The 20,510-nt window shown below is 33.6% G+C and overlaps 1 protein-coding gene across 3 annotated transcripts; it reads right to left on the reverse strand.

The window, feature by feature from the left end:
* Positions 1-1,268: 1,268 nt before the first annotated feature.
* On the reverse strand, positions 1,269-17,611 carry LOC120767779 (sesquipedalian-1). Of its 3 annotated transcripts, none has more exons than XM_040094024.1 (4): positions 17,296-17,611; positions 17,035-17,229; positions 14,334-14,513; positions 1,269-1,309 (listed from the first exon to the last, which is right to left on the reverse strand). In XM_040094024.1, the coding sequence occupies exons 1-4, from the start codon at positions 17,495-17,497 to the stop codon at positions 1,284-1,286; spliced, it is 603 nt and encodes a 200-aa protein (XP_039949958.1). In that variant the 5' UTR covers positions 17,498-17,611; the 3' UTR covers positions 1,269-1,283. The 3 variants fall into 3 exon arrangements, with proteins under 3 accessions (XP_039949958.1, XP_039949959.1, XP_039949957.1); XM_040094025.1 differs by lacking the exon at positions 1,269-1,309 and adding an exon at positions 11,452-11,527; XM_040094023.1 differs by lacking the exon at positions 1,269-1,309 and adding an exon at positions 11,458-11,545.
* Between the last annotated feature and the right edge of the window lie 2,899 nt (positions 17,612-20,510).

Here is a 20,510-nt window from a genome sequence, read left to right on the forward strand (position 1 = left end):
CCCATATACACAATACAGATATTTTCGTCTATATGGGTCGAACCGTTACATACAAGGACGTATCATTCATCCCGTAAACTGATGTCAGAGAACGTTTATCGTAGAGAAGGTTCACGACGCGGAGATCGTAAAAATATTTTTGGCTAACTCGGTCGAGATGGTCCAGTTAACTTTGACTATGTCAAAAGTTGGTGGCAATTCGTCGCGAGTCTCGATTGCTACAACAAAAGTTTCCCACGAGCTAGGAAGACTTGACAACAACATTATGACTTTCAAATCATCCGCTATTTGTGTGTTCAACTCCGCTAGTTTGTCGACCGTTTCGACAAAAAACTGTACATACTGAATCACGTTATCATTTTGCTGCATATTCAAACGCAACAATTTTTGGTATAACTGCACTTTTCTTATTGGACCAACTGGCATATGAATTTGCTTCAATTTTTGCCATGCTTCTGATGCCGTTTTGCATGATTTTATATGCAATAATTGCGTCGGTTTCACATTAAGGAGCAAGCATGCCAACGCTTTTTGGTCTGCTGTGTTCCATTTTTGCACATCTTGAGGCGTTGCCTCCTCTGGTTTTGTATCACTAATAACGTACCACAAATCTGTGGTAATTAGCACACTGCGCACAGATACCGACCAGACGTCGTAATTATCTCCTGCAAGTTTTTCGATTTGCAGAGACAAACTCATTTTAAAAACGTATTTAAAAACCGCGCACACACGAAAAATTGAATATTCAGTTCAGTTAATATTTGCCGTCACAATAAAATGGTGCCCTATGCGTTCTGACCTGGGCCCATAACCATTGTTGGAGAGAACCACACAGATAAATGAAAAGCAATGTTTATGGTTTGAAGTTTTAATAAGAACTGTACTGAATTCAATGTACAATGTTACGGTTACAGTTAGGAATCTATGACACTGACAACATCATTAAGAAGGTTGCCATATTAATATATAAGATTACAATTTCAACATTTTCAATGGAAAATGATTAAAAACATTTAATGATTGAGAGCTAACAAGCTTAAATCTTTTTATTGGGTATTGAAAGGACAAAAGTCAGTTGTTCTAATATTCTTTAAAAAGATTTAAATAGTTTCTTCATATAATAAATAACCACTATTTAGTAATTTTTATACGTACTAAATGTTGGGTGTTGAGTTAATAAATGCCCAAAAATTGTTATTTTGTTCGATCTGGCCATAATGGAAAATGTTATAAAAAACGCTTATTTTGAGGCGCTCTCACACTGGAATAAGTTGGGCATCCCATTATTCCTGGTTAATACTTCCAACCACTAAAATAAGAGCGTCAAATTTTAAAATTAGTGACTACTGTTACTTTTGTTAGCTACCATCTGCTGAACACATAGAGTTCGACACGACACAACAGCACGACAGTGAACTGTAAATGGCGTCGGGAATCATTCTACATGAACATTTGTAAGAAGGCAGCGACATAACAATGGCCGGCATGTACACAAGACAACACAGCATTTTGCATGTACACAATTTCGTTGTGGCCATACTAATACCTTGCACTTTAATGAAATTTTAAAATTTTGTTCAAAGTGAAATTTTTTATGCAAAAAATAAGTAAATAGGCAAATTTATTTGTTTTAAATTATCAATTGGTATTAAATATTATATAACAGAGCTATTTTATGCTTTTATTTGTAAAATAACGTCAGGTTTGTTAGAGCTTTGAATAATTTTACATTTTACATATAAGTGGCATCACTTCTCTCTACTGTCAACTCTACTGTCGTCCTACTGTCGTTGGCAAACATAAACATATTTTGAAACTAGCGAGAGCGACAACTGTCGGCCTGCAGTCGTGCAGCTGTCTAAATAACTGTGTCCATTAGAACGTGTGTATTTTAATATTTGACAGATGTCGCTTGCAGTCTGTCGCGCTCTATGTGTTCAGCACTCCAATCGTATTATCGACACAGAGTATAATAGTTTTTTCACCTAACGGTTATTTGTATAAACTGAAAATAATCGCGTTAGATATGGGGTTGTTTATATAAAAAAAATGGGTAAATTTTAGAATAGCAACCCAGGATTTCGGGGGGAGGCGGATAGAGGAGGTCCTCCTATATATATATATATATACAGTTGCCGCTGACTTATGGTTTTTGAGATATTTGCCTTTAAAGTTCAAAAATTCAACTATTTAAAATGCGTGTTTCTCCCATTTATAATGAATTTTATAGTTATATTTTTAACTTTTATATCCACTAACACTAACACTTCACTAATTCGTTTCTAACCATTTGTTTTATATTAAATAATGCAAAAATAACTTTTATTCAACATTTAACTTTTGTTCAATTATTTTTGTTCACACAATAACAAAAGCATTCTAACTAATAATCAGTGCTACCTTACGTTCATGTTTTACAAGAAATAAAGAAAACAAATAATACTCCAATGACAGGAAATATATAACACATTAGTTTTCCGCATATAATTCCTTTCTGCATTGGCGGCTTTACAACATATGGTAACACCAATTTTTTGCTTGTTTACAACCATTTTCTTATTTTATGAATAAATGGATTTTAACTAAAGTTTGATTTGTTTTTTAATATATAATTATTTGCAATCTATCAATTGACAATCAGCAAATTTTTTAAATACATTAATGGTGACAGGATTGGTTGTTCTCCATTGAGACTAATCAATATATTCTTATATTTTATTTGCTTAAACTTCTTAAAACTACTTAAAACCTATATGGATGATCCAAAATGTGAGTTCGTTTTAAGCGTCCAACATCCATACTGTTGTCTAGTAAATTTATTGCCAGTACGTTTTCATGATTAGACAATCTATCTAAATACTTTCGACAAGATTTGCTGATTTCGCCATTAACAAAAGGTATATTTAAATCTTTGCGGATTTCGAAATTGCTCTCATACCAAGGAACATTTGCAATGCTTCTTAAAGTTGTCGATTGATATCTTTGGAGGATTTCAATGTTGGATATACTCGCCGTACCCCATAACTGCATTACATACGTCCATACTGGCTTAAGGATTGACTTGTAAAGACGTACTTTATTTTCAAGGCTTAGTTGTGATCGCTGACCTAAAAGCCAGTACATTTTTTTTAGTTTTAAATTTGTGCTGCTTCGTTTTTTCTATTATGTGTATCTTCCAAGTGAGACGTCTGTCCAAATAAAAACAAAGGCATTTCACAGTTTCACTTTCAGGTATTATGGAGCCATTTAATGTTACGGGGGGACATTTCTCATCCCGGAACGTAAACGTTATTTGAACGGATTTCTGTGTATTTAGTTCTATCTTCCAATTCTTTAGCCATTTTTCGACAATATTAAGATGTTCTTGTAAGTGAAGTGAGGCATCACTAGGATTAAAACTGGTGGCGATAAATGCCGTATCATCAGCATAAGTTGCTACCGCTATGCCATTAGCGATCGGTAGGTCAGCTGTAAATATTGTATATAATACGGGGTCCAAGACGCTCCCTTGGGGAACTCCTGCGTCAATCGAATAAAGCTCAGAAAATGCATCTTTGCTAAGGCGCTGGAAACCATTTCTTTATTTTATAAAGTAACCCTGGGTGCCATACTTTATCAATTGCTTGTTTAACATGTAAAAAGACCTCTGCGCAGTATTGCTTACATTCGAAAGAACTCGTGATAATTTTAACAATTCGATGACATTGCTCAGGAGTTCAATGCCCCCTTCTAAACCCAAACTGGTGTTCAGGTAATATGTTTAGGTCCCCTAAAACAGGTAACATTCTCTTTAAAAATATATTTTCAAATATCTCAGAGAAGGTCGCCAGTAAACTAATTAGACGGTATGAAGAAGGGCAGTGCTCCGGTTTGTAAGGTTTTGGAATCATTATTATTTCAGCGCATTCCCATTGATTTGGATTGGATAGTGGTCGAGTCTGAGCATAGCATTGTAGATGTACACTTAACCACAAAAGTGAACAAACGATAACAATTTTGCGATTATCTAATGTAATAACACAAATTTGATAATTTTTTAAATGCATTTTATTTTTGTTAGTCTTGTACCACTAACTACAACACGAAACTACCAATTTCCTATTGACACTGCATAAAAAACGAATGAAAAAGGTGAGTCCCATATTATGATATCTCACAATACGCTTTACTGATATTTGATTTACCGTTGGGTTTGCGTGGTCAGTTCTTTTGTAATTGCGGCCGTGAAAACATTATCTTTAGTTTATATATAGTCGCAAAATGTTAAAAAGAAAAGAAACATCGTCAGACCTACGAAAAGTCGTAATAAAACTCAAAAGCGAAGGAAAACCCCTTGGGGAAATTGGAAAAATTACAAATTTATCGAAAGCAACAGGTGATAGTTAGTAATTTTAACGAGACAGGTAGCTATGAAAATAAGCCTCACCCTGGTCGCCCACCTTAACTGGATTTGAGGATGCAAAGGCAAATTATTCGTACAATCAACGTTTGTCCTAGGGAAAATGCCGTTAATATCGCGAAAGGCATCGGAAATGATTATGGAGTTGATGTGCATCCTGAAACCCTTCGAAGATGTTTAAAAAAGCATGATTTAGATTGCAGAGCAGCGAGAAGAAAACCATTGTTAAGAGATGCAAATATTGTTAAGCGGCTTATAGCATTGACAGACGGCAGCGTTAAACCAGATTAATTGCATTTTTCGGGATTAATTCAGGAGTTACCACAGCTAACTCCGTTGCTGAATCCAAAAATAACTCTCAAAATTTAGGGAGTTTGTGAGATTTTCGTTGGCAACATTGTTAAAAATGGCCAATTTTCATCTATTGTGAATGAAATACAAGCAACCCTGACAGCTGTTTATCAAATTCTCAATATAATATCAATAAAACTTCTATGTTATGATGCAGTTTTAAAAATAATGTGTTGATATGCTTTTGTAATAAAAAATGGTTTGGTAAAAATTGGTCGGCTAACAACCGTAATGTTTATCTTCTATCAATTTTCATTGAAAATATTATAAAAAGGACAATGAGCTGTTTATTAGAGTTTCAAACTCGCATAGCTGCCGTCTGTCACCTACAAATTTGGATCTGATTAAGTGCGCAGTTAATCCGGATTAACGCTGCCGTCTGTCAAGGCTATTAGCTATGCAAAAAAATACGAAAACATCCATCAAACTGATCCAACCTTTTGGGAACGTGTCATTTTCACCGATGAGTGTAAATTTAATGTTTTCTCCAACGATAGTCACACCAAAGTCTGGCGTAAAAAAAATACTTCGCTGCAACGAAAAAATATTGTTCCCACCGTTAAGCATGGTGGAGGATCTGTCATGGTGTATGGTTGTATGGCGGCTAGTGCTGTCTGACACATAAGATTTATCGATGGAATAATGGATAAACATATGTATATTGATATTCTTAAGGACACCTACATCCCAAGTCTCGAGAAACTTAATTTGCCAGGTCAGCCTATCATGCTTCAAGACAATGATCCGAACCACACTTCTGTATTGGTGAATGAATGGTTCTTGTACAACGTGAAATCGAATCCGCCACAATCTCCTGACTTAAATGTTATTGAGCATTTGTGGGATCATTTGAAGAAAAAGATTAAGAAAAGGCGTGCAACATCAAAATCGGATCTGAAGGCTATTATAGTTGATGAATGGAATAAAATATCGCCGGAAACTACTCGAACTTTAGCCTTGTCTATGCCGTCTCGTCTATTCAAATTTGTTAAAGCCAAAGGAGATCATACAAAATATTAACTATTTATTTTTAAAGTGTTTTCCTAACACCGTATGTACACTTATGTGACAATTCCTTTTAATGAATTTTGAATTTTTGCTTTTATTTATCGTTTTACTTGCAATGAATTGTTATGTTTGTTTTTTCCAACTTTTAAATAATAAATTAAATAAAACTGCATAAAAAAAAATTTGAACTTTGAATTATTTTGTTAGAAAATCGAAAAATTGTCATCGTATGTTCAATTTTGTGGTAAAGTGTAAGTAGTCTGATACATTTTTGGGTCAGGTGTCTAAAAGCAAGACCATCAATTTTATCAAAACCAGGCGATTTTTTAAGTTTAATTTCCTTTATTTCAGTCGTTACTTCCTAGGAAGTTTAGTACTTCAGCAGTGTTTTCATTATCTGGAATTACGCTTGGTCTAAAAACTGAATGTAAATGATAAGCAAAAGCTTCGGCTTTCTCTTGATTATCTCTGCACCTGTGACCATAACTATTTTCTAAAATCGTGTTTCTCCTAGTGGGTCTCTTTAGATATTTCGTTGCCTTCCACAGGTTATGTTCAGAGTTGTTTGCATGGGGATCTAAATTCCTTAGATACTCTGATGTTTCTTGATCTTTTATTTCTCGCAGTTTGGACTTCAAATCATTGGGTGTCTTGTTCAAAATTCTTTTGTTAAGAGGACTACGACTAATTTTCCATCTTTTCCTGAGTAATCTTTTCTCTTTTATTAACCGTCTTAATTCAAAGGGAAGAAATGGTTTTTTAACTTCCTTAACACTTGAATGTGAAGTGAAAAGAAATCCCGCTTCATGAATAGTATTAGTAAGATTTTCAACGGCTAAATCAATCTCATCGCCAGATTTTAAGGATATATCTAAACTAGTTCGATTCACAAGCCAGTTTCTAAATGCTGCTATATCCGTATTTTGCGTAATAATCTTGTATGGTTTTTCCATACTTGACACAGTAGTCCCAAAAGTTACAATTATTGGTGAATGATCAGAGTTTAAATCAAAGCTCTCTTAAATGTGCAGTTGGTGTTGTGATATACCTTTGTACACAGCAAAATCTAACAGGTCCGGTCTTTTTCGAGGGTCTCCAGGCAAGAATGTAGGTTTTCCGGTAGAAATAGTTGAGTAATTGAACTTTGTTATACATTGAAATAACTCAGTTCCTTTGGGGTTACTCAGTATAGATCCCCACCAAGGATGCTTAGCGTTATAGTCCCCTCGAGCAATAAAGTGGTTACCGAGACTTTGAAAGAATATTTTATAGTCATCTAATTTAAACGCGAACCGTGGAGGTAGGTACACCGCTGCTATAGATACATCAATATGGGTACATTTAATTTGAATAGCTGCAGCTTGTATATTTACTAAATTCACGTTATCAAGTTTTATAAATTTAAGAGTGTTTTTAACAATTACTGCTGCACCTCCAAGTGCCTTATCAGACGGATGTTTAGCATTTATGACTTCATACCCTTTTATATATATACTGTGAGCGTCAAAAATAAGTAAACAGCAGTTCTATCTATATTAAAGTTTTTATAACAACGCAGTCTTTAATGCAACAATAAAAAGTTGTATTACAGAATTCAAGGCTTATATTATAAGAGTTTAACTTAGTATAAATAATAAACAAAAATTAAACACAGCCAAAAATAATTCACTTAAAGTAAAAATACTCTCGTTTTTTCGCGTCAAAAAAAGTAAACAGAGTTCTGTAAAGTTAAAATCTATGTACGTAAACTAAATTAATATTCATTCCAGTATTCTGTTTACTTTCCTTTGGACTTCTGGACATCACATACTCTTCTGGGCATGTATTCTGAAAATTTTTTTAGTAAATTCTGGGGAGATTTTGCTCCATTCTTCAATCAAAGCCTTATTTAGGTCGTCCTTGCTTGAAATGTCCTTCTGCCTGATTTTTCGGTCAAGGTGCTTCTACAGATGCTCGATATTATTAATGGGGTCTGAGGAGGGTTGTCCAGCGTTTTGGTGGTTGATATAACAGCCACTCACTAACAAATTTGGACTTGTGTTTAGGATCGTTCTCCTGTTGAAAGATTCAGTTTCCTGATTGCCCTAATTTTTCAATGCTTTGAGCAAAATTTGTTTTTTTTTAATGTTGAAATAATCCAATGTATTAATCGTGGGCTCAATAAAAACCAAATTCGCAACATCAGAAGCTGCCATACAGCCCCAGACCACAAGCGATCCTCCACCGTGCTTTACGGTGTGGGTAACACACTTATCAGTAAAGGCTTTATTTTTGGATCTCCAAATTTTGGGAGACTTTTTCGATTCAAATATTTCGAATTTGGTTTCGTCTGTATAAAAAATGTTTTCCCAGAAAATTTCAGCCTGATTTGTATACTTTTTTGAAAATTTCAAGTTCATCTGTTATTCGTCTGTGATGTATAGGCCATTCGGCGTGGTGCTCGTCCATGCAAACCGCTTTTGTGCAAAGTTCTCCTGATTGTACTGGCACTTACTGGTTTACCCTATGTCTCCGCTATATCTTTTGATATTTGAGAAGCGTTTGAAGCTGGATTTGTTTTCACTTCCCGTACTATTTATTGCGCTGCAGTGTCAGTAAGGCGCTTTGGTCGGCTCGGTCGTGACAAATTTTCAACAGTCTGATGTGTACCATGTTTATCAATAATTTTTTTATTGTGCAATAGTGTCTTCCAACTATTTATCCGATTTCGCGCAAAGATTTATCTTTTTTATGCAAGTCTAATATAAGTTTTCAACCGTTTCAGTAGTCGTTCGCCTACCCATTACAAATATTGATATTTTAGCGACTTAACCTCAAAAAAAAAAAAAACATAATGATATATAAAATATGTTTTAGTGCACTTAGTCTCTTAAATAATAACTGTTTCCAAAGGATATTTGGCGCTTCCCCCAAATAAGTATTAAAAACAAGCAACAGTTGTTGCTACTGTTTACTTTTTTTTGACGCGAAAAAAGGAGAGTATTTTTACTTTAAGTGAATTATTTTTGGCTGTGTTTAATTTTTGTTAATTATTTATGCTAAGTTAAACTCTTATAATAGCCTTAGCCTTAGGTTCTGTAGTACAACTTTTTATTGTTGCATTAAAGACTGCGTTGTTATAAACACTTTAATTTTGATAGAACTGCTGTTTACTTATTTTTGACGCTCACAGTATATGATTTTCTAGCAAAGTGAGTCTTAGAAATTAGCATTATGTGAATGTTATGAGATTTTAGGAATAAATTTATTTCATTATAGTGATTTGAAAGTCCATTAGCATTCCATATGGCTATACGAATATCTACATACATAACTTATTTACAAGGAGCATCATCGTATTAAGTAAATTGCTTATTTACTCAGCTTGTTTTTCCAGAAGTGTTTCAATTCTTGACAATGCATCGCCTTGATTGTTTACATTATCATTTCCCACTACCTGATCATAAGTTGGCGGATTGTTCTTGAGGTTTAAGTTATTTAATTGACTACTTGGCCTTATGAAGTTTGGCTGGCTATAATTGGACCGGCTGTTTTGAGCTTGGCTCTTATCCAAATCATTGGTAGCAGACTTTTTGTTGGACATAATTTTTTGATAAATTATGCAGCCTTTATAACTGGCAGCATGGTTCTCGAAACAATTAGCACATTTAGCTGGAATGTTTTTGTCTTTTGGGCAGTTGTCACTTGCGTGTTGTAGCGAACATTTAACACATTTAAATTTTTTATTTCAAAATAAACAGATAAAAGTAAAGCAAATGCATTTAGTAAATACCTTGAAACAACTTTCTCTCCTTTTGACAACAGTGGCAGGAACAATGATATATATAATATTAGAATTCCTTGACATAGCATGTCAAATGTCTTTACCATTTTACACCCGCTGAAATACGTACTGAAATAGAGAAATTGTCTAACACGAAAGCCCCAGGATATGACAAAATTGATGCCAAAGTAGCTAAATGCTTACCTTAAAAAGGAATTATGTTGCTAACACTTATATTTAATTCTATTTTAAGGCTTAACCATTTCCCTACCCAGTGGAAATGTGCTGAAATTGTGATGGTGCCTAAACCAGCTAAATCTGAGAACGAAATCACTTCATATAGACCAATCAGTTTGTTGTCTTTATTCTCCAAAGTATTTGAAAAAATATTTTTGCGCAGATTATTGCCAATACTTAAAGAGAATAAGGTGATACCTGAACACCAATTTGGGTTTCGTCGATATCATGGTACCCCCGAACAGTGCCATCGTGTAATTAATCACATTATTGATGCTTTAGGACGTAAAGAATATTGTTCAGCTGCGTTTTTAGACATACAACAAGCATTTGATAAAGTTTGGCATCATGGTCTACTATACAAATTAAAAAAAGTATTCTCCTCTCAAGTATATCTAATTCTCAAGTCCTATTTAACAAGCAGGTCGTTTTACGTAAAGATAAATGACGATACGTCTGACATAAAATACATTAATGCAGGAGTACCACAGGGAAGCGTTCTTGGCCCTGTACTATACACCATCTTTACATCTGACATTCCAGAAACTGAAAATGTATTAATTGCTACTTATGCTGACGATTAACTTGGAAACAGCACATACAAGCCAAAAATAAACAATTAAAAATAAAAACCAAACAACTTTATTGGCTACTTGGGCAAACATCGCAGTTATATCTTGAAAATAAATTACTATTATATAAATCTATACTAAAACCTATATGAACATACGGTGTGCAACTTTGGGGCACTGCTTGTAATTCAAATATTGAAATTCTACAAAGATACCAATCGAAAACTCTAAGATTAATTACAAACGCGCCTTGGTTCATTTCAAATAAAGCCATTCATTCAGATCTGAATATACCTTTTGTTAAAGATGAAATTAAAAGATTTAGTTCAGCATATTTGCACAGGATAAGTTATCATGACAATCCTTTGGCAGTCATGTTATTAGATGATAGTAATGAAACTATTAGACTTAAAAGACAACATGTTCTAGATCTCCCATTTAGGAATTAAGTAAATGTTTAATTATATATGTTACTACGAAATTAAATGTATAATTAAAATTTTTATATAAACATTTGTATATAGAACATATTGTTATATTGTATATTATTTTTGATCTCATGGGAGACCAAAAATATAAGTGAAATTATGGTTTTGTTATCAAATTTGCTTATTATTTACTGAAATAGATTGCAAATAAAATGTATAACAAAAAAAAAAAAATTATTTTGTGTTGCCGAATTCCTGGCAACGAAAACATTGAACGATATCGCTTACCTTCTTTGGTGATTCTATATTAACAACAGCGTTCCCAATATATTTTACGTTGTAAATTTCCGGGCTAGTATTATCTGGCTCAAGATCTAAGAAAAACATATTTAGTAGCTCCTTAGTGGGGGTTTTGGAGTTTCCAGTATTTCACTTCTCTCATGCTCTTGTTCAACTGCATTTTTATCATTCATTATATTATCAGGGTTTGTATTCTTCGTGAACGTTTCTCCATCATCGTTGTTTAAAATATTGAATTGGTTAACATCATTTGAAGTGCATGCGCCATAATCCAGTGCCGGTTGTTTTCTAGTCACATTTGGTGAGTTCTGCATTGATCTTTTCGCTGGTCGTTTTCTTACTTTCTGCCATCCCATAACGGTATCATCATCGTCGTCATTCATGTTGCACTTTCCAGCGGCCGCAATGCAGGTACTTATTATTGTAGGTATTGTTTTTAGCGAACAAACAGGAGTTCAAATTCAAATACCTGAAAATATTTCGGCTTCTATTTGACGATCCAAGAAAAAATCAATTTAACTTTTTCACAAAATTATGGATTTCTCTAAAAATTTTTTATAAGCTTGAGAAAAAAAATAATGCTATCGTTTTCAATGCTTAAAAAAGTTTGATATGGAATTAAAGTTATTTTTGCACTATTTTCTATACAATAAATGATTAGAAACGAATTAGTGAAGTGTTAGTGGATATAAAAGTTAAAAATATAAGTGTAAAATGCATTATAAATCGGAGAAACACGCATTTTAAATAGTTGATTTTTTGAACTTTAAATGCAAATATCTCAAAAACCATAAGTCAGCGGCAACTATATATATATATATGTATATATATATATTCTTGATCTGGAGGACCTCCACTATCCGTACATACCCATTTTAACCCCGAAATCCGGGGATACTATTCTAAATTGCAGCCAAAAAAATGATCAGGATGACGAGGCGAGTTAAATTTTGAGTGACTGTCTGTCCGTCCGTCCATCCGAACGTCTATGCAAGCAATAACTTGAGTTAAAATTGAGATACCTTAATGAAACGTCGTAAGGAAAATACAACAAAACAACAACTTCCACAAGGCAACAAAAACTTCTGACGGCAAAGGAAAACGCAATGATAACAAGCGGTGCAGGTAATGGTTGTTCAGGAGCTACATGCCCAAGGCTACTGAGAAGAGCGGAATTAATGAGAAAATGCTGTGGATGAGAAAGCCACTGACTCCACGTTTTCTGCGGACTCAATCAAATAAGCTATGGGTTCGTTCGGAAAATTCAATTCTCCAGGGGCGCACGGCATCTTTCCAGCACTTGGTAGAAAGAAAGGATTATTCACTGGCGAAATTCTTTAGACCAATTAGTCTAACTAATGAAAAGAACGTTGATTATGAAATAAGGTTAAAGGCGCTGAAAATTGCAACCGTTCATTCGTCTGATGACATTATATAATTATTAGTTGAACACTACTGCGTTTATTTAGGAAAAATAACTTAACTTTGGCATCGAAGAATTCTTCGTCGCCATGGTAAGCGAAAGGGATGATCTGTTACTACCCTAAGATTTTAGGTCTAACATTCGACAGTCTATGCTCCTTCTCTCCCCATACGACCGCCATTATCGCCAAGGTACAGAGCCGCAACAAAATCCTCAAGTCGCTAGCCGGCAGCACATGGGGAAAAGACAAACGTTGTTGGCAACATACAAGGCAATCGACAGGTACTGACCGCCATTTACACCCTTCCCGTGAATGGCGTTCTTGGAGTCAAACCACCACCCATAGCAGACGAAGAGCTCCAGCTGCCGCGAGAAACCCGAGTGACCCTAGCGCAACGTCGTTCGACCCCGTCGAAACAGCACGTTTCTTGGGCCTGTCGTTAGATGACGTCGACGACAACACAAGTGACATTTACCATCCTAACGGGGATTAGATATTCCGTTAAAACAACAACAACAATCTGTTACTTTTCGTAGGACATGGCCGTGTTAATTTTCATCGGTCGGAGTAAGCGATACAATCATGCTGCTTCGTTTACGTTGCTCGCTTACCAATGTCTACCATATCCCGCTGGGTAAAAACAAAATTAAGAGACTGTGATAAGTGTTTAAAACAAAAACAAAGGATACACACATTTTCCGAGTAAAATCAAATTTTTTTAACGTTTTGCTACTTTTCACTTATTTGTATTTTACCCATTGTGCACAAATACTGTGTTCTTATTTAAACCTCCTTGACAACCTTAGATATTGTCCAACCCATAGGTGAAACTATTTAAATACATTTTTGATAACTACCATCAACAAAAAGCAGAAACTTGTCGCATCTGGAAATGTCCACACATCTCATTTAGTAAAAAACAAAATGATACCTTACTGAAACGAAAATAACTTATGAATCTACAAAAACCTTATTCAAAAGCAATTTAGTTTTCAATAAAACTTTGGCTTACTTGGTGTTAGGAACTTGGAAATGATTTGAGTAATCACGAAGGCTTTTTCAAATGTGCAGAACATCAGATTTGTAAAAACTAATGTCCACTTTATTAATTATACACCTTTTCGGCAACAACTGAATTGAATTGTTCTGATTTTTGGAGTTGAAAACCGCAATAGGAGTACTAGATTTTCCTCAATCGCACATGACAGAAGCTATATAACTTGTGATTATTTAAAACATTTATACTATTTTCAAGTTAATTTCTGCTAGGTTTCTTTGCTGTTTCTTTATATCGCTCTTAATGAGCGTAACTTCTCAATTGGCTTGCTTTGTTTTTCCTCGTTGCTAGCAGCTACTAGCAGTTAAGAATCAAAACGATTTTTGGGCTATTGACACAATCTTATATCATGGAATCAGGACGCACTCTATTCAGTTGCTCTGATTTTACGCCACTAAGCGGATTGCTACGCTTACTCTTTCGCATACTGCAAACTGTAAACCGAACATCATCTCGATAAACAGACATACATATGTAAATAACCGAATAAGTATGTAAACGAAAGTACTGGTTTCCAACATAAAAAAAATTCAATCTTAAAGGCATTTGTTATTATTTCAATATTAAATCCGAATGACAACAAATAAAAATTCGAAAATCCGATGAAAAACTTTACAACTTTATGAAAACTTCCAAAAAAAATGTTTTTACACTATCAAACCTTTAAATGAATAATTTTAGTAATACATAATACGAAAAAACAATTACTGGCTATGCAGTTGCTCGTGATAATCCATTTTAGGGGTATTATATGTATGCATTAATTCAAATACTTAGTATTTACATATATTTACCTGATGAAGTCTGGGCACACTGTTTTGCGGAAACCAAATGTCCATTAATGAATGGTTCTGAGGAGACATTATTATTACTGCTAAAGCCTGGCAGGGGAGGTGCTGGTCGATTGAATGGGTTGTACCTTCGTGGTGGTGGTCTTGGTACATTTGTTGCGGAAGTGGCCTCGGTAATAATTTCTGCAATTAATTTGGAAGTTATTATTATTATTAATTTTATACAAAGAATAATATAATTACAATTTATATATATAGCACTAGCGGTTAAGCCGTCAGCTTTACGTTATTATCGTTTGATATTAGTAAAACATTTATATTTCAAAGTACAATCTAATTTTGCTTATAATGCATATAAATCTCTTTATGTTTATGTTCAACCATAAGTTTCCGATTTAATTTATTGATTGTGTTTTTTAGGTCTTTCTTGTTAAAGCTGATTGTTATGTGTAACGGTGAGTTGGTGGCAAGTTTTGTTGCTGCGTCTGCCGAGGTGTTGCCCTTTATTCCGATGTGGCTGGGAATCCAAATTAACTTAATTTTTGTAGCATTGGAAGTTAATATATCTCTGATTTGGGAAATCACGGTATCGTTATTGTTAATGTTTTTTACCGATAGCAGAGTTAAGAGTGAGTCGCTAAAGATAAGCCATTTCCCTTTGCTTTTCTTTGCTATTTTACAAGCGTGGTAGACTGCGGTTGCTTCTGCAGTATATACAGATGCGTATGATGGCAGTATAGAGGAGGATAGTGTTACGTTCTCGTTAACGACGCTATATGCGGTTATGTCCTTATATTTGGAGCCGTCAGTATATAAGGTAGACCAGTCGTGGTATTTGCTGCGTATATACATTGGAAATATACATTGGAATGCTGGAGATACATTGAAATTGGAGTGATTTCTTTTTTGAATTTTGTTAACTGCAGTAATATGCAGTTTGTAGGGAGTGCCCATGGTGGGTTTTGAATATTTGTGGTGGCATTATGATCCAGTGGCATATCATGGTATTTTGCTGTCTCAATTAGTCTTTCTATTGTTGGTTCCTTACGTGTTTTACGTTTTCGTTTTAGTCTCTTTTTCACTAATGATTTCAGCACTGAGTCATTGTTTTGCGTAAGTTTAATTGCCATACAACCGGTAATATAATTTATCCTATCTTTGAGGAGTGGAAGTCCCGCTTCGGTGAGAAGGTTGAGAGTGGGAGTGGTGCGAAAGGCACCCAACGCCAAGCGAACTGCAGAATGGTAAACAGATGATATTTTAGATAGATTTGCTGGTGACGTGGTGCTATAAAATGGCAGGCCATAATCGATTTTTCCAAGTATAATGGCTTTCACAATGTTTAGAAGTGAGTTTGTGCTACTTTTCAGCTTGATGTTACTTAGGCATTTTATTATATTGAGTCTACTTTGTAGTGATTTTTGTAAATTAGCATGTGATCATTCCAGTTGTATTTTTTATTAAAGAATATGCCAAGTATCTTGAGTGTTGTAACATTTTTTTTGTAGGTGTCGCCTAGGTTTAAAGTAAAACTTTGGCAAGTATGTTTGTTGCAAATGTGCAGATGATTAGATTTGGCTATGGATATCTTAGCTCCGCTAGCGTTGCACCAGTTTATTATCTCTACGAGGAGGTTATTAAATTCGGTTCGGAAGACCGTTACATTTTTTACTCTGCCGTATTTACATAAGTCATCTGCGTAGAAGACATGTTTGAAGAACTTGCTTTCATTTATTACTCGACTCAGCCTGTCAAAAGCAACTAGAAAAAGAGTGACGGATAATGGCGAACCTTGAGGAATGCCGTTTTCCAATGGCCAACAATCTGTAATGGCACCGTTTGCTTTTACTCTGAATTTTCGATTTATCAAAAAGTTTTTAATATAATTTGTAATTTTGTGGCCTAACTTCCAGGCCAAAATTTGGTCTAATACGTTGCACTCCGTATTGCATTTGCACAATAAGAAAAGGGTTGCCATGGTTATTTTTTTTGAAGCGCGGCGCGGAAAAAAAACTACTATATATATATATTTTCGTGATCTGGAAAACGTCCCCTTTCCAGTGATACCCATTTATTCCCGAAATCCGGGGATGCTATTCTAATTCCCAGCCTAATTTTTTTTTTATAAAATTTCTATTTAAGAGCCACAAAGTAACAAAAAAAAGTTGTATAGAGAGATGTTTTGACTTTGCATAGACTTTTCTCTTAACTATTTCAACTTTTAAACTGCCACCAAGAGTAAAAATATAATAATATTAAGTTTTTTTCGTGTTTTTATAAAAAAAAAATTAAAAGTGAATCAAACTTAATGCGCACGATTGTCAAAAATTAAAATATATCATTTTTGTGCAGGCAATAAAAAATTTGTACACTTACGTTGGCCAAACTTTGAAAGCATATCTAATATCATTGCATATAATCAAAATGTATTATTTAACAAGAGAATTTCTTGTGTGCGATTGTAGTTTTGAAGAATAAATGATGAATAAAAAAATCTCAAGGTTTACGGGTATGAATCCGTTCAAAAAACAAAATACTATTGTTCGGGGCTGGGATTTAGAATTGCATTCCTCGATTTCGGTATTAAAATGAGTATGTGCGGATAGTGCAGGTCCTCCAGATCAAGAAAATATATATATATAGTATACTTCAAAGTCAAACCATTTTTCTGTACAATGCAATAGAAGTCAATATAATAACTTACTATTACGAGAAAATTCAATTTCCTCTAATTGTCGCTGCAGTTCCGCCACAACCAATTTTTTGTATTCATAACCTGCACACGTCAACGCTTTCATCCAATTTTCCATAATTTCCTGCGAATCTGCACTTAAGATATAAGTTCGGTTGCCATTGAAAGCTATTTCGAAGCAGTACTGATCGCTTTCTTCGGATAATTCTAAAGCCAAATAAAATAAAACGGTTAAGTGAAATAAACAATTTCATTTAACTTTTTGTTGATTACCTATTGTACAACCTTCCACAATTATGAGTCCTAATGGTTCTTTATCTCCTTTTTTCTCAAAATAAAATAATAAATTTCCCTTCAGAACAAAATATCGCCTTTGGAAAGCCTTATTTATTTCACCCCGCTTATTCAAAAATCCTTCGCAATCAAAGGGAGGAGAAGTGGCAAAAACACACAAATTTTTCTCGTTTATTTTCATCCTATTAAAACACCAAAAACTCGTTCTTAATTACAAATTCTCAGGCATAACAACATAGTCGGTCTATATATATATATAAGAGACCGTTCACACACAGGATATTGTCAAAGATTTTGTTGTCACTGAAACAGTTTATTACAAGCGATCTTGATGCGCAAAAATGTATGGTCTACTAACTGTCTCGCTTTAACTATTGCCTGTGGAGACTCCATATCATGGAGGAGTAGGGAAAGTCCCATTCACAATAGAAAAAAGAGCCATTCACAGTCCTTAACCTACCCCTCAAGTGTACGTTCACAATAAAACATCATGGCCACCTCTGGTGAATAAGAGTGGCGAGAGGTCAAAACGGGATGCAGAAAGCGAAAATACTGTAATATTAAATTATAAATTTATAGTTCTTTATTTGTTCATTTATAAATACTATTTTCAATTTTTGTTATAGAGTGATATTTATAGCTGTTATCAAAAAAATTAATTATACCTTCATGATATAGATAAATATGTTATATATTTTTAAGCGTTTTAGTTAACTTATTCATGGACAAATTGGAAATTATATTTTATAATGAGTGGTCCATAAGAGATAACTATTGTAGAAAAGTTTGATATTACATACTATAATAATTCGTCTGAACAGTAAAACAAAATTTTTTATTGTAAGATAAATCAACAGAAAATTATAATTGCCATGTTTCCTATATTTTAAGTATAAATTTTTGTAATCACAAACTACATACACGTTTTATATGTCAGAATTTAGCTATACGCCGGCGATCAGGAATCCTACTCGTTCCCAAATGGAGTGTTTGACCATCCTAACAGATTTACCATATTAATTTTTAGTTCCAAGCTAAGTTTTTAAATAAAAATGATTCTTAAAATAATTATTTTTTGAATTTGCAATATCTATTTAGTAGTAAAAAGGAGTTTAAATTAGCTTACGCAACACTATTTTGCCATGCTCAATAGCAATACTGGCATTATATTTGAAAATATTCAATCTGACGGACGGACGGTCATTTTAAAAGTAAGTTATTTAAGTTTTGAATATAATTATTACTTTATTATTATTTTCACAGATCAATCCTATCCCGTTCCTGTTCCGATCGATCGACAGGTTAGTATGCTATAAGTTAAATTATAGCCAATTAATAAATGAAACTTTTTTACAGAAGGAAAATGCCTCGCAAATGTATATTAGGGTGTGAATGCTCGTTACGGCTACACAAATTTCCTGGGGAGCGAGAAATGCCCATGTAAGTAGAATATTTGATTTTATTTTCTTATTTATATAAGTATTTACCATACATATGTACGTTGGACATACCAAAATAACTTTTTATTTGTATATCGTCACCTGAAATGCAAAATAACGTAACAACATTTTCGGAAATTTAAAGTGGCATAAATGAAATAAAATAGAACATGAGTGAAAAAAAATTTAATATCGGTTAAAACTGGTTTATATCTGAGTGCAGAACCTGAAAATGTTGAACATAATACTATTTGAAGTGGTGAAGCGTAATCAATTAACACTCAATTTCGAATTTTTTGATGATACGTTATTTTGCATTTCAGCTGACGACATATAAGACTAGTTTTTTTTTTTTTATTCAAGTTAAATTTACTATATGTCTTAATGTTAACAGACAATAAGTAAATGTGTTGTTAAGGTACAAACAAATTGTGAGTGTTACTTCATTAAGTGACCCTCTGTTCAGTGACAGTATAATAAAAATAAAAATCCAAACTACATACATACTAATTTACATAATTATTTGCTGTTTTCTTTATGTTAAAATAACATAATCATACACTAGTTTGTGCTAAAGTTATGTATTTACATTACGTGCATGCGTGCTGGTTTACAAGTTTAATATGTCTTTTCTTTTTAACCTTGTTGTAGTGGGTGCCTTTAGTAATGCCACTGCTAAAGGATTGGGATGGATCTCTAACCTGATTTTGTATCTTTCACTAAACTTTTTTATTTCATCTTTCACTTTGCATATTTTTAAATCTCTGTGAATAGTATGATTTGAAACATACCATGGAGCTTTTGTAATTGACCTGAGAGTTTTTGATTGAACGCGCTGTATTATTTAAATATTTGAATTGCTTGCCGTGCCCCATATTTGTATCGCATAAGTCCAAATAGGTTTGATGATGGTTTTATAAATTAGCAGTTTATTTTCAAGAGAAAGAACAGATTTTTTACCTAGAAGCCAATAAAGACTTCTCAATTTTATATTAATTTGTTCTTTTTTCGCTTTTACATGATATTTCCAGGTAAGCCTTCTATCTATGTGTAACCCCAGGTATTTCACATGATCACTAACAGGTATGGCTGTATTAAAAATTTTGATTGAAGGACAATCACCTTTTCTTAGGGTAAAAGTAACATGGACAGATTTATCTGAATTGACTTTAATGTTCCACATCTTGAGTCAGTCTTCTAGTTGGAATAAGTAATTTTGTAGTATGTCAGAAGATTCTGAAGGAACTTTATTTGAAGTTAGGACTGCAGTGTCATCAGCGAATATTGCTATCGTAACATCGTTGTTTTTTGGGATATATAAATATTGGTTAAAACTGAATTATATCAGATGGCAGAACCTTAAAATGTTGTATATATGTACTCATATATATGTAACTTGAAGTGGTGGATTGAAATCAATGAAACACTCAATTTAAAATTTTTGGATCATACGTTATTTTGCATATTGGGTGCATATATGTATAATAAATAATTCAATACAGTGAAAAATTCATAAACGAATAAAGGTGAACACGTTTTTTGTTGGATTGTGATTATTATAGATATTCGGTTTGAATTAATAATTAAATGTTGAAAATATTAAAAAAAATATAAGTGCATAAATAAACACTTATAAGCCTCAGACTTTAAGGGGCACATCTTGAGTGACCATAAAAAAATATCTACACCATCTAATTTAGAATTAAACAAAAAGTTATTGCTTATTTCGCAGAGTTTACGATAATTTATTAATTA

Source organism: Bactrocera tryoni, chromosome 2 (assembly GCF_016617805.1).
Source record: "Bactrocera tryoni isolate S06 chromosome 2, CSIRO_BtryS06_freeze2, whole genome shotgun sequence".
Classification (NCBI taxonomy): Eukaryota; Metazoa; Arthropoda; class Insecta; order Diptera; family Tephritidae; genus Bactrocera; species Bactrocera tryoni.